Consider the following 14,580-nt stretch of genomic DNA (forward strand, 5'->3'; position numbering starts at 1 on the left):
GTTTGTTTTGGGAAAAGATGCATAACATTGTAATAGCCACTTGCATATTTAATCCAGAACAAGAGAAAGAAAATTAAAAGCCGGCTCAATTTTTGCGAGCATCGGTCCCCTAAACATCGATATCAGATTCACAAATAGTTTTTTTTTTTTTTTTTCATTTTTTTTCTTTTGGTGCTCTTCTATTTCAGTGACAGTGCCGGAGGGAGAGGAACTCTACGGCAATATCAAGAGGAAAAGAAACAAAGAAAAGGTAAGACAAGGGACACCCACATGTGAAATTGTTTAATCAATCATTGCATGTGCAAATACCTAACCTCTGTATCATGAGAGTTATTGGGCAGAGTCCATGTTACACACTTACACGTCATTTATGTAACACTACCAGCTGGTCCAATCTTCAAGCATTTAGTTTTTATTCATTATTTTAGAAATTTGTGTTATTGTCACACTTTTCCATCACACATTAGGTAATGTGTGATTCTTTTCCAACACGCATTACTACAGATTCTTTTCACTCAACTGCCGTGTTCTCTCATTCTTTCGCTTTTACACTTGGGCTTGCTTGTATGTCATAAGTAAGTTTGTGTCAGACTCGTTATGAGTGTGAGAGAATGGGTGGACAACCCACTTGGGCCGAGAGAATTTGGACTCCATATTAGGAGGGGACTGACGTGGAGATCATTAAGAATCTCACATTTGATTGATCTTACCCTTGTGCAGTGAAGAAGTATAAAGGTGCATTCCCTGAAAACTATCAGTTTCTGTTACAATTAGTTGTTTAGTATTTGGACACACACTGTGGAGGTTTAAGAAGAAGTTTTTTTTCCTTTTTTGGTTAAAGGTTTAAGAAGTTGTTGATGAAAGCTTGGGGACAGACTTCCAAGAACAACAAAATTTGCCCAGTTTTCTGTAAACATATTTTTCTAATGTTGTCAACGTCTATCTGTAACAATTAATTGGCCAGCCTCCCATGTCAACAACCATCTGACACTGTAGTAGTAGGCAAGCCTCATTAAACTCAAATTCTGGTTTTCAAAAAATTTCGATTTCATTTGATATTTCATGCCTCGTCAGCTGTATAATTAGTATCCGAGTTTTACGTGGACAAATAGGAAGATTAAGAGACCAAGAAGTGAAGAAACCCTAAAATTAACCACATTAAAAATGTCATTAATGTCTGCAACTAGAAATTTGTGATAAACATAGTCAAACGAGAAGCAGATTTTTTGTTTTGCATGGTAAAAAAGGACAAGATTCAATTATAGATGTTTCTAGGAATTATAAAATTTGTTGGGGAATTCCTATTTATTTGTCTGCTTTCGCCAGTTTCTACGAATCTGCCAATTGTTTTTATGTGTGTTTGAGCTTTGGACTTGAATATGTTCGATTTCTTTGGCAATTTCAACTTGCTCTGGTCTTTGTGCCGAGAACCCCTGTTTTATTGATTTCATGGATGTGAAATTTTGATCGATAACAGAACAACAAACCCCAGCAGTCATCAGTTAAATAATCATCCTTATGAAAGAAAAATGGGTTTCTATGAATTGTGATTGGTGCAAGATAGTTGTGCATTTGTAATTTCAACTTGTTTAACAAAAACTCAACTCTTTTACTTGTACGAGAATCAATTAATGCTGGTTTGTTTTGGTTCCATCTATGAGGAACAAGAAGGTCATTCTATACAGAGAAGGACAAAGGTCCACATGCACGCTTCAGTTGTCCTCCCATTTTAAAAGAAGGGAAGTGACTCTGGTCTGAAATCTTTCAAATAAATAGGAAATCCAAAATAGACAGAGCAGTTAATTTCATTTAAACAACTACCTGTACGATGTATCAAAGTAGGTAATCATACATTTAGAGTTACTTCAATAATATTTCAAGATACTTGCAACAGAATTTGGAGGGAGAAGGAAAACCAGATTACAGGATAAGTGATCCATTGAAAACCTTTTGACTCGCGAAGATAGATAAACAACACATCCAGCTATTTGTAAAGAACACAGATATGAAGCTCATCTCTGTATTCCACTGTTATTAATAACTTCAGAATAAGTAGTAGACATAATAATAGCGATGTGTGTGCATCTAATCATCATATCAAGTGCATTGAGAGAAATAGTGGACTTAGTCTTTACTACACGTTTGTTTCCCTACGGCCTTTTGTCGAACACTTGGGCTACAGCTCGGTTATTCAATTCCATTTGACATTCCTGGTTCCTACCCAGAATTCTTTCTTTAACCTACTCTATTGAAACACCAAAGAAATGGAAGTGCCCTACACTCTGGAACCCATAAGGGTCCATGCCCATTCAGAAAAGTTGAACATTTTCTCATATCACCTACTCCTCCAATTCAATCCCAGAGACCCCCAACCACAAATCAGAACCGCATTCAATTCAGTAGATTTCCATCAATTCTAAAATCTTTTTCTGGTCTCTCTGGACTCTGAATCGTTCAAAATTGCAGCTTTTGGCTCCAGGCATGAGGTTTCACATTGCCAAAAGAATTAAATTTTTTTGGGGTGATTATCAAAATGATTAATGAGGTTTGTAAAACACTAAACCAAACATTTCTAGCGTCAAAGCGCGTCGCATCTAGTAGAAAGCAATAAGATACGATAGAAATGTAAGACACGCGTCCCCCTAGGCGGCTTCACGACTGGACTCCAAATAGAGTGAGCTTGAACAAGCCTTGAACTGTGAGCGAAGAGATACAGTCATTAACTCAAACCCAGATTCCAAAAACGCGTTACAAACCCCTGATCTCATTTGGGAAATCCTGGTATTTAATTCTATTTCTATCTTCAAATCTTCAAATCTTCAAATCTGTTTTTTTAGTTTACCAAAAAAAAAAAAATCTGTTTTTTTATGGGAAAAAAATTAATATTATTTAATAAGAAAGAGAACACGCGTTTTAAACTTCAAACCTAACCTCAAATCCTACTCCAGAAAGCGAGAGATCGGTTACTACTTCTACTTACTACTACTTTGTACTTACCAGTAACCACTAGTCCATGTGTGCAATCGCTCTAGAATTTCCTTTTTCGTGTTTTTCCAGAACAGAAAAAGAAAAAAGGAAAAGAGGGTTGATATCTCTGCAAAGCTCTGCTCCATTTTGTCTTTTGAGGTTCTATTTAAAGCAATAACTCCGACGCGTATAGGGATGGGAAGCTACTACAATTCTGAAATCAATCAAACCAAGAGAGTGACAACAGGAATTCCAGAAGCAATGCAGCAGAAACTGTTCTTGTTCGTTGTTTTCTTTTTCTCATCCTTGAACGTAAGGGGAAACTAACTGTTCATTACTTACTTACTTCCAAGTCTTTCATGGTGGTTTTGCTTCGTCTGATTTGTTTTCTTTATCTTCCATTTTTTTTCCAAATGCAGGTCTCTCTCGCCGTAAAAACCCAGAAATCAATCGATTCATTGGTGGGAGATAACAACCCATTCACCGCTAAAGCTTCCCTGATCAGGTTTTGGAACAACAAAATCAGCAATGATCTACCCAAACCATCATTCCTTATCTCCAAGGCCTCTCCATTGAACTCTGTTGAGTCCTCCTACTTCACCAAACTCGCCCAAGAAAGCCATGCTCTCTCCTCCCACCTTCAATCTTTCTGTTCTTCAGCCAACCTGTTCTGTTTTCCTGACCTGGCAACCGTCACAGAGAAGCACGACTCACCTGTTAGCTTCTCTTCTTATGTGGACAGAAACTTCACCAACTATGGTACTTCACAACTACGGGGTGCCGATTCATTCAAGAACTACTCTGACAACATAAATCTCCCTGTCGATTCGTTCAGGAGATACAGTCGAGACTCCAACGGCCACGACGACAAGTTCTCAAACTACGCACCCAACGGCAATGTAGTTGATCAGAGCTTCAACACTTACGGAGACGGCGCCATTAGTGGTTCTGGAAACTTCATGAACTACAACGATTTCGTCAATGTTCCAAACCTTCGCTTCACTACTTATGATACAGAGGCTAATGGGCGAAAACAGGGCTTCGCTACTTATACAGAAAACACGAACGCAGGGAGCGAGAGCTTCGACAACTATGGCAAGAAGGGTAATGCCGTACCTACTGATTTCTCCAGTTACGGCAAAGGATCCAACGTCATAGGATCGAGCTTCACAGCCTATGGCGAGTCGGGGAATAGCGCAAATGACTCGTTCACTTCGTATGCTACCGACAGTAACAATCCAACTAACAATTTCAGAAACTACGGAGTTGGTGGGAATGCTGCGACGGATAAGTTCAGCAGCTACAGGGATCAATCAAACGTGGGAGCCGATTCATTTCAATCCTACGCTAAGAATTCCAACTCTGGCGAGGTGGATTTCAGCAATTACGGCAATTCCTTCAACGAAGGCACCGACAAGTTCAAGGGCTACGGCCAGGGAGCGAGTGATCCAAAAGTCGGATTCAAAGGGTACGGTGTGAACAACAGTTTCACGGATTACAGCAAATCCGGAATCACTTTCGCCAGATACAAGAAACGAAGCCCTCAATCTGAAACTGAAATGAAAACAAACTCAGCTTCTGGGAACAAGAACAAAATCAAAAACAAAAACAAAAGCAGGTGGGTTGAACCTGGGAAGTTCTTCCGTGAATCGATGCTGAAACAGGGGACTGTAATGCCAATGCCGAACATCAAAGACAAGATGCCGAAGAGATCGTTCTTGCCTCGTTCAATCGCGTCAAAGCTGCCATTTTCAACTTCCCAGGTTTCGGAATTGGAACAGATCTTCCACGCGGCGGAGAATTCAAGCATGGAGAAGATCATGAAGAACACTCTGGAGGAGTGCGAGAGAGCACCAAGCGCAGGAGAGACGAAGAGATGCGTGAGCTCCGTGGAAGACATGATCGACTTTGCCGTTTCGCAGCTGGGGCGCGACGTGGTGGTTCGGAGCACCGAAAGCGTGAAGGGGTCAAAGGAAGAAGTGATGATAGGATCGGTCAAAGGAATCAACGGTGGGAGAATCACGAAGTCGGTTTCGTGTCATCAGAGCTTATTCCCTTACATGGTTTATTACTGCCATTCGGTTCCCAAGGTTAGGGTTTACGAAGCTGATATCCTGGATGCCAAATCAAAGGTTAAGATGAACCATGGAGTTGCAATTTGTCACCTTGACACGTCGACATGGAGCCCAACTCATGGTGCTTTTGTGGCTCTGGGCTCTGCTCCTGGTCGAATTGAGGTGTGTCATTGGATATTTGAGAACGACATGACCTGGACTACCTCAGACTGATATGAATTATCTCTATCTATTCTCTCTCGATTCTCTCTCGATTCTCTCTCTGTGCTTGGAAAAAGAACCCAAGTTTCTGGGACCCATAACATTCTCGACCCTATTGGCTGTTAGTGTTTGGTTTTATAAGTTAAATAAGAAAATTAAAACTGCTCTGAAAGAGAAATCTTGGGATTAACAAATTCTTGGCTTTGCCACTTTGATGAGTGTGTGTGTTTGTGTTTGTGTTTGTGTTTGTGACTGTGTGTATCCGTGAGGGACTGAGGGTGGGTGGTTGTGTTTGTGTTTGTGGTTGTGTGGGGACAGAGCAGAGAGAGGTTTCTAGTTTGTCAGTTACTGAGAAGGGGAAAGAATGGTGGGAATCTTTTTGTCCAAATTTCAGAACCTAACCTCATAACCTTTGAAGTTCTCAGCGTGCGCTCCAGCGAAGCACAGAGTTAGTTTCAACGATTTTGGTTGGATCATGCACATTTTGTCAAATCCAAAATTTCGATCAAAATTAAATCGCAAACGTTGAATTTTAATGGTCTAATCGAAACTTGTCAAATTCAAAAATATATTGGTAATTTAAATTTTAAATTACATTCAATTTTTTATTTTTTTTTTGTTGTGTGTGGGAGCTGAGGTTGGCCAAGTCAGGTTAAATTGTATTATTATAATGATAATGTTACATTTACTCTCATTACACTCGTTAAGCTTTTCAACTCTAATAATTGAAACCTCCATCAGTAATGTTGTTCACAAATCTGACTTAAAATCTAGAATAACTATCAATTACCCGACCTAGCATGGATTCACTCTTTTATTTGAGGAATAATAAACAACCAATCAATCAATTGGAGTCGTCCATGGTTCACTCAAAAAGGTTAGATTTCGAGCACAGTACACACCATGGTGGATGAAGGTTGTTTCTTCGCCCTAAAGTAATTAAAGTTTATGTATCTATAAAAAAATAAAAAATGAAGAACAAAAGAAAATGCTGGAGAGAGTAGTAACCTTGAGATGAAACAACCGAGTTACTTTCCAGGTCCACCAAATATGGGCCACGAGCAATTATGGGCCCTGCAATAATCCACCAATTTAGCAGCAAAAAGTAAGTAAAAGAGCACGGCTCATAGGCCCAACAACTTTAAAGCTCCTCAAAACTTCCAAAGCGATAAGCAACAAGAGTAAGAGTCCAGCATTCCAGAGCAGCTTTTGACCTTTTGACCTGATGATTTGGATTTCATTCTGGATACGTGGCACAATCTAAACCCTTGAAGCTTTTGGAGTTTTGTCAAATACCTATTATAATGGCTTAGATTGGATTTGGTATTGCAGGGCTAGGTAAAGCTTGGTGGATCCCAAATCTTGGCAAGTAAAGAGAAGGAAAAATTCTCTGCCAAGCCTAGTAGGTAGAGCATGAACATGCAATGCAAATAAACTCTAAGTTCTCAATAGCTTAACCATAATTTCACACCATGGTGAATGTAGAGATTGTTTCTTCACCCTAAAGATATGAATCTACTTTTCAGAAGAAAGAAAGAAGTAAAGGCATAAGAAGATGTTGCAGAGAGTCTGGTTTCCTCTGTGATGGGAGAATGGGGTCAGAGAGAAAGTTACTTTCCAGGTCCACCACTGATGGGCCCTGAGCAATTATGGGCCTGGCCATAATCCACCAATTTAAGCGGCAAAAAGCAATTCATAGCTCAGAGGCCCAACAACTTTGAAGCTCTTAAAAGTTGAAACTTCCAAATAGACAAGTCTACGAGAGAGTCCAGCATCTCTGGAGCAGCTTTTCAGTTTTTGACCTGTCTGTACACATTGAGCACGCGCCAGCGTGTCGTACGCAATGAGACGGCAGGCCCACTCGCCCGTGGGCCTGCACTCTAAAACGGGTGACCGTTGGAAAAAAAAAAAGGATTAGCCTTGAATGGGCCTAAAATCACAGGGCTACCAGAGTATAATTTAAGACATAAATTTAGGAAGCATTAATGTACACTATAATTCATGTAAGAAACTGATTTTGCATTTGTCATTTCTATCGTATCTGAAAAAATTAGGTAAGGATTTTACCTAAAAAAAATGAAAATTTATGTAAGGACACATTTTTTTTTCCCCAACTTACACTAAAGAGGGTTTTTATTTATTTTTCATTTTTTTTATTGCATAGCAGTGAAGTGGGTGTCAGCGGGCCGGGTTAGGCTCGGCCTATCTTAAACTTTAATCCTATCCCGGAGACTTAAATTGAAACCCAAACCCAATACAATTTAAATATCCCCAGTTCTAATCCGGTCAAATATGATTAACCTGATAGATCGGGCTGACCTTAATCATAATTTTTAATGAGAAACAAAATGGATAATTATATTGCCACCAAATAGACTAGAGCCCATGTTCTTTTTGTTACAAATTATTGGTTACCGAGTAACACTCCAATGGAATACCATGTTTTGATACTAATGCAGGGTTAGTTGAGTGGTAAAGATCCATACTTTTCAGTGGAGAGATCTTGGGTTCGACCTTTGTGGATGGTATTTCATTTTCATTATATAAAAAAAAACCACCGGTACAAAAAAATATATTTATATACATATACAAACCATGTTTTGATTGTAATTAAATATAATTTTACTTAAATTAGACAAGCATAAGGTGAGGTTGGGCTAAATAGGGTTGGCCCTAGGGCTAAACCCGACTCCAGCTCTGTCAAGGCTCATTATTTTGCAACCCAAGCCTGTTCTTTGGGTTGGAAAATTGGGGCTGGAATCGGGTCGGGCTCAGGGAGGATTTGGGTTGGGCCGGATCAATAGGGTTTTATTGACACCCCAGCCTTGGTTGTAAAGGAAAAAATGAGGCTTAAATGTAAATATAAACTTTTTATTTTATCCAATCCCTCTCAACCTTTTTAAATTTTCTAAGGGGGTCCTTGTATGACCTCTGCGTCTAAGAACTAATTCCAACTTTTCTTCATTCTCTTTTCCAGTTCTCTCTCGTCGTGAACAATCCTGGCACTTCATCTTCTCCGATTTTCTCTAAGATAGAAGAGAGTAGAAGATTTCAGAGTTATCATAAACTGAACACTATTAAAACAAAAGCTGAAGCTAGAGATTTTTCATAAAAGTATTGTAATTTCCACCATACCCACCTCAAAAGCTCTCGTCAGTAGATGAAATAAACGATAAAAACACCATAGCCCCCTCTTCTGAACCAGACGATATAGCGTTCTCTTCCTTCCTATTCAATTCTCTCAGGTGGAAAGGGAGGGGGGAGACATCAAAACTTCAAAACAGATGGAAACACAGAAATATACAGGGATTTACGGTAAATACTGAAAGGAAGAGGAGAGCTAAGAACACACCAAAACCAGAAATTTTAATATAGAGATGAGATATATGGCGGGTTCGCGAGTGAATCTAACAAAAGTAGTTGCTCAAAATCATAACGATGTGTAAGATTCACTAACGCAAACTCAATATATATCTATCAATGACCTGCATCGATCTGTTTTCAATCATGATTAAAGCCATCTCTTTGAAGGTCACACTGATGCCTCTGGTGTTAACCATTACAGACAATCTCTTCCTCTCCAAATTCGCAAGCTGAAACCTTTTTTTCCAGAAGCTGACCTTATATGGCAATGGGAAGTAACAACTATGGAGAAAGCTACAAAAGGAGTTATTTTTTGTAAATATAAAAAGATTAAGAAGCATCGAGAAATTTATATTTACACATAAGCCTCAGCATTTTTATTATTTGAATTAGTTTTCGCACACATGGGCAATCCTGATAACTATTGGGTAGTTGAAAAAAATCGAAAGGAAATAAGGGTAATTTGATAATAAAAATGATGGTTTATCATTAATACGGTAGTTTTTGCATCCGACCACCGTTAGACCCGAGTGGGGCTAAAACCCGATACCCAGTCAGGACCTTCATCGACTAACTTAGGAAGAGCGTCATTTATGCTAAACCTATATGGCAACAATGCCCCAGATAGAAGGTCAACTACAAGAATGATAAAGCGGGATAGACAACAAGGGAGCATAGTCAAGGAAGATACAACAGCTTTCATCAGGGGAACGTGTCCAACCCTGAAAAGGTAACACTTACACTATTTAAACAATGACTCACCCCTCCGGTAAGCATCCAAAATACTCTAAACATAATCTTGTGTAGCTCTTGTACGGGATCTTAAACTGTTCACTGTCTGACTTAGCCATCGGAGGCGGCTGCCCGGCATACAAGCCGGCCCGCGTCTAACCTTTCTTGCAAGACTTATCATCTTTGGAACCTGAAAGGGCTTTATTGGCATCTGAATAATAACTAAGACGCATCAGTCATTTAATTGGTTTATTTGAATACCACATGAAAATGATCATTTTTCATATTAAAAATGATGCCAACCCTTAAGAGGGTTCAAATGAAAATATCTTTTTCTTTTTTGAGTTTTTTATGGGTAGGTCTCTCCAGTGGACTATAAACTAATGGAGTGTCATAACGGTCTTGACCACAACCACAAATTATGTTAGCCCACAAGTAAAAATAATAGAATATTAAAAAATAGACCTTATCACCCTAACTCTTTGGGCCCCAGTAATTCTTGGTCAATAGCCGTCAAGGGACCACAGCTCCCCATCAAGGGAGACAATCTAGACTCAAACTGATATTGGGTCTCATTAGTGTAATATATTACGTGTGGGTCCTCAACCAGACTAATGCCATTAGCCGCCATTAAATATATACTAATTTCAAACTTGGAGGACCAAAATACCCCTTAGATTATTTAATATATTATGTTATGAAACTAATGTTGAGTCACATTAATGCAATATATTACGTATGGATCCCAAGCACACTAACGCCATTAGCCGCCATTAAGTATATTCAAATTTCAAACCTGGAAGGACCAAAATACCCTTCAAGTTATTTAATACATTGTATTATGACTGAAATACTTTTTAATTATATATATATATATATATATATATATATATATATATATATATATATATATATATATATATATATATATATATAATAAATGTAATTGATCGCAAACACATGAGGTTTATGTGTAATTTACCTTTCTTGATTTATACTACACGTTGTTCCAACATTATAAACATTAATCCTTAGCTTTTGAGTATTAAATCTTTCTTTATATATTTTTATTTTACAGTTATATAATCATAGAATATGGTTACCTCTTTGACTCTTTATGGGAATAAAGGCCGCATAATGAAAAAAGTATATACATTTTTTATTCGAAGGGTTTTTTTTTTTAAATAATATTTGGAGGGTTCTGTTTCTTGTAATAGTTGCTGGTAACAATGAGACATTATTTTGCCTCATAATTCGGTGACACCTTTCATGATATTTTCCTAGTGACATCTTTTAAGGTGTCAAATAATTCATAATTTATTTAAATACAAAATATCATTCTTTCCAATGATGATAAATATTGCCGTTTTGCATTTGCATTTGCATTTTGACAAATATGTGATGGTGATAATTTTTTGTGATGACATGCATAATGATGATTCTCTTCATAATAATGTTCAAGACTATGAATTTATATGTTTGGGAAAGTATAAATTAATTATATCAGTTTGAGTTTTAGATGCCTAATTCTAGAATCATCTCATTTTAAAACTAAGATCAATTCAAACAGTCTAATTTCATTTCTTTGGTGGTTTTAGGCACTAATGTGAAAAATATATATATTGTAGATAATAATGTAAAATACACTGATTTAATATCCAGTATTAGATTTTGTCTTAGCCATCACATAAACCAATATAAGATCATATAGGCATTTAGAAAGTCTTTCTGATGCCAATACAAATTGTATAATAGACTTAATTTAATCATAATTTAACATTCAAATAAATCTAAATTTCTAGATATAAAGGCATCTTCCCAAGTGTATTAAAAATTAAAATTGTATACATGTTGGTACGAATTCTGCCTAACTATGTAGATCGAGATGAAGCACCAAACTATCAAATCTGGACTGATCTGGTTCGATCTCTGTTATTCGTGTAAGATGAACAAATTTGTTAGAAACTGTGCCAATCGGTGGGATCGGCGTTCCGTCTCTGATGATCTAGTCAGTAATAGATTTGTGACGAATCACTTAGAGCTCAATGAGAGCTTTTGGTCAAGCTTTAATGGAAAAAGCAGGAAAAATATGATAGATTTTGGGGAATTTGAATATTTTACCATCTACATGTACGGTGTACCTTACTTCTATTTATAGTCTTTTCTATCTGACCTTCATTCATTGACGACCATCGGATGACCAGCTTTAATTGTGTGGACATGATTTAATCTTTATTCGACTTTTAGACGGATCCTTATGTAACTTTCGCAGTTCAGATTAGACCCATTTAGACCTGTGCAAACCAGAAAGGAATACTTTATTCACAACAATACATATAGATAATTGACAATCGATCTTGACTATTTTTATTTATATATGTCGTGAAGCATCTTCGATGGAAGTCCTCTCTAAGGACTTAAGTGGCTTTAATTTCAATAGGTTCCTAGATTTTGAATTGCTAAATCAGATTTTATTATTTTTTTAAATAAATAATCAGTTTTAAAATCAATTCCCATATAACCATCACAGTAAGTAACGGGAAAATGTTGATTCCAAGTTTTAACAAGTTTTCAAATCATCTTTAATTATTTTTTAATCCACATAACATCTTTATTTTAAGATAATCCACTTAACATGACCACTAATTAAGAGTATTTTCTTTTAACATGAAAACCTTTTTAAGATTCTTTGCATCAACGCCAAAAGTCAAGTAGAGACCAACCCAAATGAATTTGAGAAAATAAAATAAAAGTTAATCTACCATAATAAAATAAAAGTCAATCAACCATTACAACATATTAGCTCATAGAATAAAGGCCTTTGAACGTAATCAACATCTGACGCTCTAATATCTTCATTTTTCACACCTCTTGGAAGTCTAATGCTGAGTTTTTCTTGCCACCTTCAACGTAGCTTTCACCAATTTAGAACTCTAAAAATCTCTAATCGAATTCATCCAAATAATATCTCTAACCTAATAATCAAGTAACCTAATCCCAACTTCTTGTTCAAGAAGAAAGAAATCATAAGGGAAGGAAGATTCAAAAGCAAAGACAAATGTACAAATATAGAGAACGTTGCCACCCATCTCTGAAGCAATATTTAATATGAAGAAGGAGATGAATAATCAATCACATGAAATCTACCATGTGAAGATATTTTCATATAATTCAGAAGATCATAATAGAATTTTCATGTAATTGCTTCTCATAGACTCTTTGGACAAGGAATTAAGGATAAAGGATCCATTGGAAAATCAAGGGAAATTTCAAAAACAAAGTAAGTTAATGCATAAATGGAAAAAGTTGCCCTTTTCCCAGGGTAAAAAGAAGATATTAATTTGAGAAAACGGAAGAACATATTTCAATCCAAATCCTTATTAGGCTTCTGCTAATACCAAAAAAAAAAAAAAAAAGGCATAAATAACAGGCTCCACGCATCACATCAGCTCAAATTCTCCATTCATATATGAACTCTGCAATTACAACTGATTTAAATTTTGTGTTTCTATACCAATACAGAGAAAATTTCTTCCAAACCAATCACCGTCTTTGCCAATGTTTTTTTTTTTTTTTTTTTAAACAACCAAATTGAATTAATGGAGTCCATGCCTCTTAATAAACGAAAAAGTTTTTATCTGTGATGATTGATCGGAGTTTCCACACCCAAACTCCTGTAAAAATTGTAAATAATAATAATAATAATCCGCTTTGAAAAAAATAATGAAATGAAAGAACAATGACACACCCTTATAGTCTAAAATGGATGGAGATTCCTGCTGCTAGCACCATTAGGATTAGAGAACCAGCCAACCAGATCTTGTCTGTAAGGGAGATAAGATCGTCGACGATCCTCTTCTTTTAGAGCTCTGTAACGAACATAATGAATCTCATGCACCGATGATGCTTCGCTGGATCCTGGCTTGGATTTCTTTTTTCCCTTTGAAGCTTGGCCGTGAACAGAGTTGCTTTTCTCCTTCGGCGGTGATAGTTGTCGTTGTTGTTGCTGTTGATGGTGGTGGTGGTGGCGCGGAGAAGATTTATCGATCTCGATCCTTTCAGTTTTATCATGTCGCTTTAACACAGTACTCTTTGAAGGAGACAGGAAAACGTAGGCGTCCATACCCTCGCTGTTGCTACGGTAGAGCAGATCCCTGAATTTCCAGGTTCGCTTTGAGAATCCAGTGGAATTGCTCTTCTTACATGTCTCTGGAGGAGGTTTCGGAGTCCAAACGCAGTAAGTTCCGTCAGGAACACTTTGAAGTTCGTCAGTTTCGGAAGAAGAGGAAGACGGAGGATCATCGTTGCCGTGCTCCTCCTCGATCATGAGTTTTCCGAGAGGAGGTCGACGATGAGACGATCGATTTTTCGGAATCTGGGAATCGAAATCACGGCCGTCAGCTATGAGAAGCTTACGGTTGAAAAAAGGAAAAACCGGTCGAATCTGGCCGTTGTAGAAAATCTCATCGGCAGTTTTAGGTGACAAATCATCACGATCTCTGCCGAATACAGGAAATTCGAAATCATCACCACTTTCATCCTTCTCTTCTGCAAGTTTCTGCTCTTTAAGAGGAGATGGAGGTTGATCGTTTAAGCTCCGCGAGAGCTCAGGAAGCTCAATCTCCTCTTCTTCTTCCCATCCTGCTCCTCTTTCTTCATCTTCTCCTTCGTATCCTTCTTCTATTTCTACTTCATAATCTTCGTCGTCGTCGTCGTCGTCACGAATGAACTCTTCGGTGACTCTAGCTGCAATCTCCGCAAGCCTGTTAGTAGAGTAACTGTTGAAGCTTGGAGAATCCATGAGATTCGAGCTCTCCACCATAGCCTGCATTTTTAGTCCTTCTTCTTCTTCTTCAATTTGGTTTTCTTGCTTCTCTTCCCCTCTCTCTCTCTCTCTCTCTCGATCTCTGCTTTCCTTTTTGTCAGAGTTCGAGAGGGAGGAACTGAATTGAAACTCTCCTTCATTTATACAAAGGGATTTGTCTCCTGACGCCCGCGTTGTAGAAAAGGAAAAGAATCTTCTCAAGTTCAGAAAGGGTGTGGTTGGTAAGTGGAAAACGGAGGGCCAGGTTGAGCAACGTAACCATAGAGGCGGTATTTTTCTTTTTCATGTTGTATTTAACCTGAAATTTTGAAAGCCATTTCTATCCGTTGATAATGACGGTATTCTAAATCGTTGGTTAAAAAATACATAAATATAACTAATTTTTCTTCAACGGAAAAAAAAAATAAAGTAATTTTT

General features: G+C 37.5%; 2 protein-coding genes across 2 annotated transcripts; one reads left to right on the forward strand and one right to left on the reverse strand.

Moving 5' to 3' along the window:
• The first annotated feature begins 2,947 nt into the window (after positions 1-2,947).
• LOC149020587 (polygalacturonase 1 beta-like protein 2) lies at positions 2,948-5,609 on the forward strand. Its single transcript, XM_089148770.1, has 2 exons — positions 2,948-3,279; positions 3,387-5,609. The coding sequence occupies exons 1-2, from the start codon at positions 3,163-3,165 to the stop codon at positions 5,253-5,255; spliced, it is 1,986 nt and encodes a 661-aa protein (XP_089004896.1). The 5' UTR covers positions 2,948-3,162; the 3' UTR covers positions 5,256-5,609.
• Positions 5,610-12,896: 7,287 nt separating this feature from the next.
• On the reverse strand, positions 12,897-14,402 carry LOC149020588 (uncharacterized). Its single transcript, XM_089146946.1, has one exon. It carries the CDS (start codon positions 14,167-14,169, stop codon positions 13,096-13,098), a length of 1,074 nt encoding a protein of 357 aa, XP_089003072.1. The 5' UTR covers positions 14,170-14,402; the 3' UTR covers positions 12,897-13,095.
• Positions 14,403-14,580: the final 178 nt, after the last annotated feature.

Source organism: Hakea prostrata, chromosome 3 (genome assembly GCF_041222555.1).
Source record: "Hakea prostrata isolate BN-2017 chromosome 3, UWA_Hpros_2, whole genome shotgun sequence".
NCBI classification, from domain to species: domain Eukaryota; kingdom Viridiplantae; phylum Streptophyta; class Magnoliopsida; order Proteales; family Proteaceae; genus Hakea; species Hakea prostrata.

What these genes read in the sequence shown, in the direction of transcription:
- LOC149020588 (XM_089146946.1), bottom strand. Translation starts at nt 14,169, where the DNA reads ATGCAGGCTATGGTGGAGAGCTCGAATCTCATGGATTCTCCAAGCTTC.
- LOC149020587 (XM_089148770.1), top strand. Translation starts at nt 3,163, where the DNA reads ATGGGAAGCTACTACAATTCTGAAATCAATCAAACCAAGAGAGTGACA. An exon ending in TCTTTTTCTCATCCTTGAAC is followed by an intron (nt 3,280 to 3,386) that starts GTAAGGGGAAAC and finishes TTCCAAATGCAG; the next exon opens with GTCTCTCTCGCCGTAAAAAC.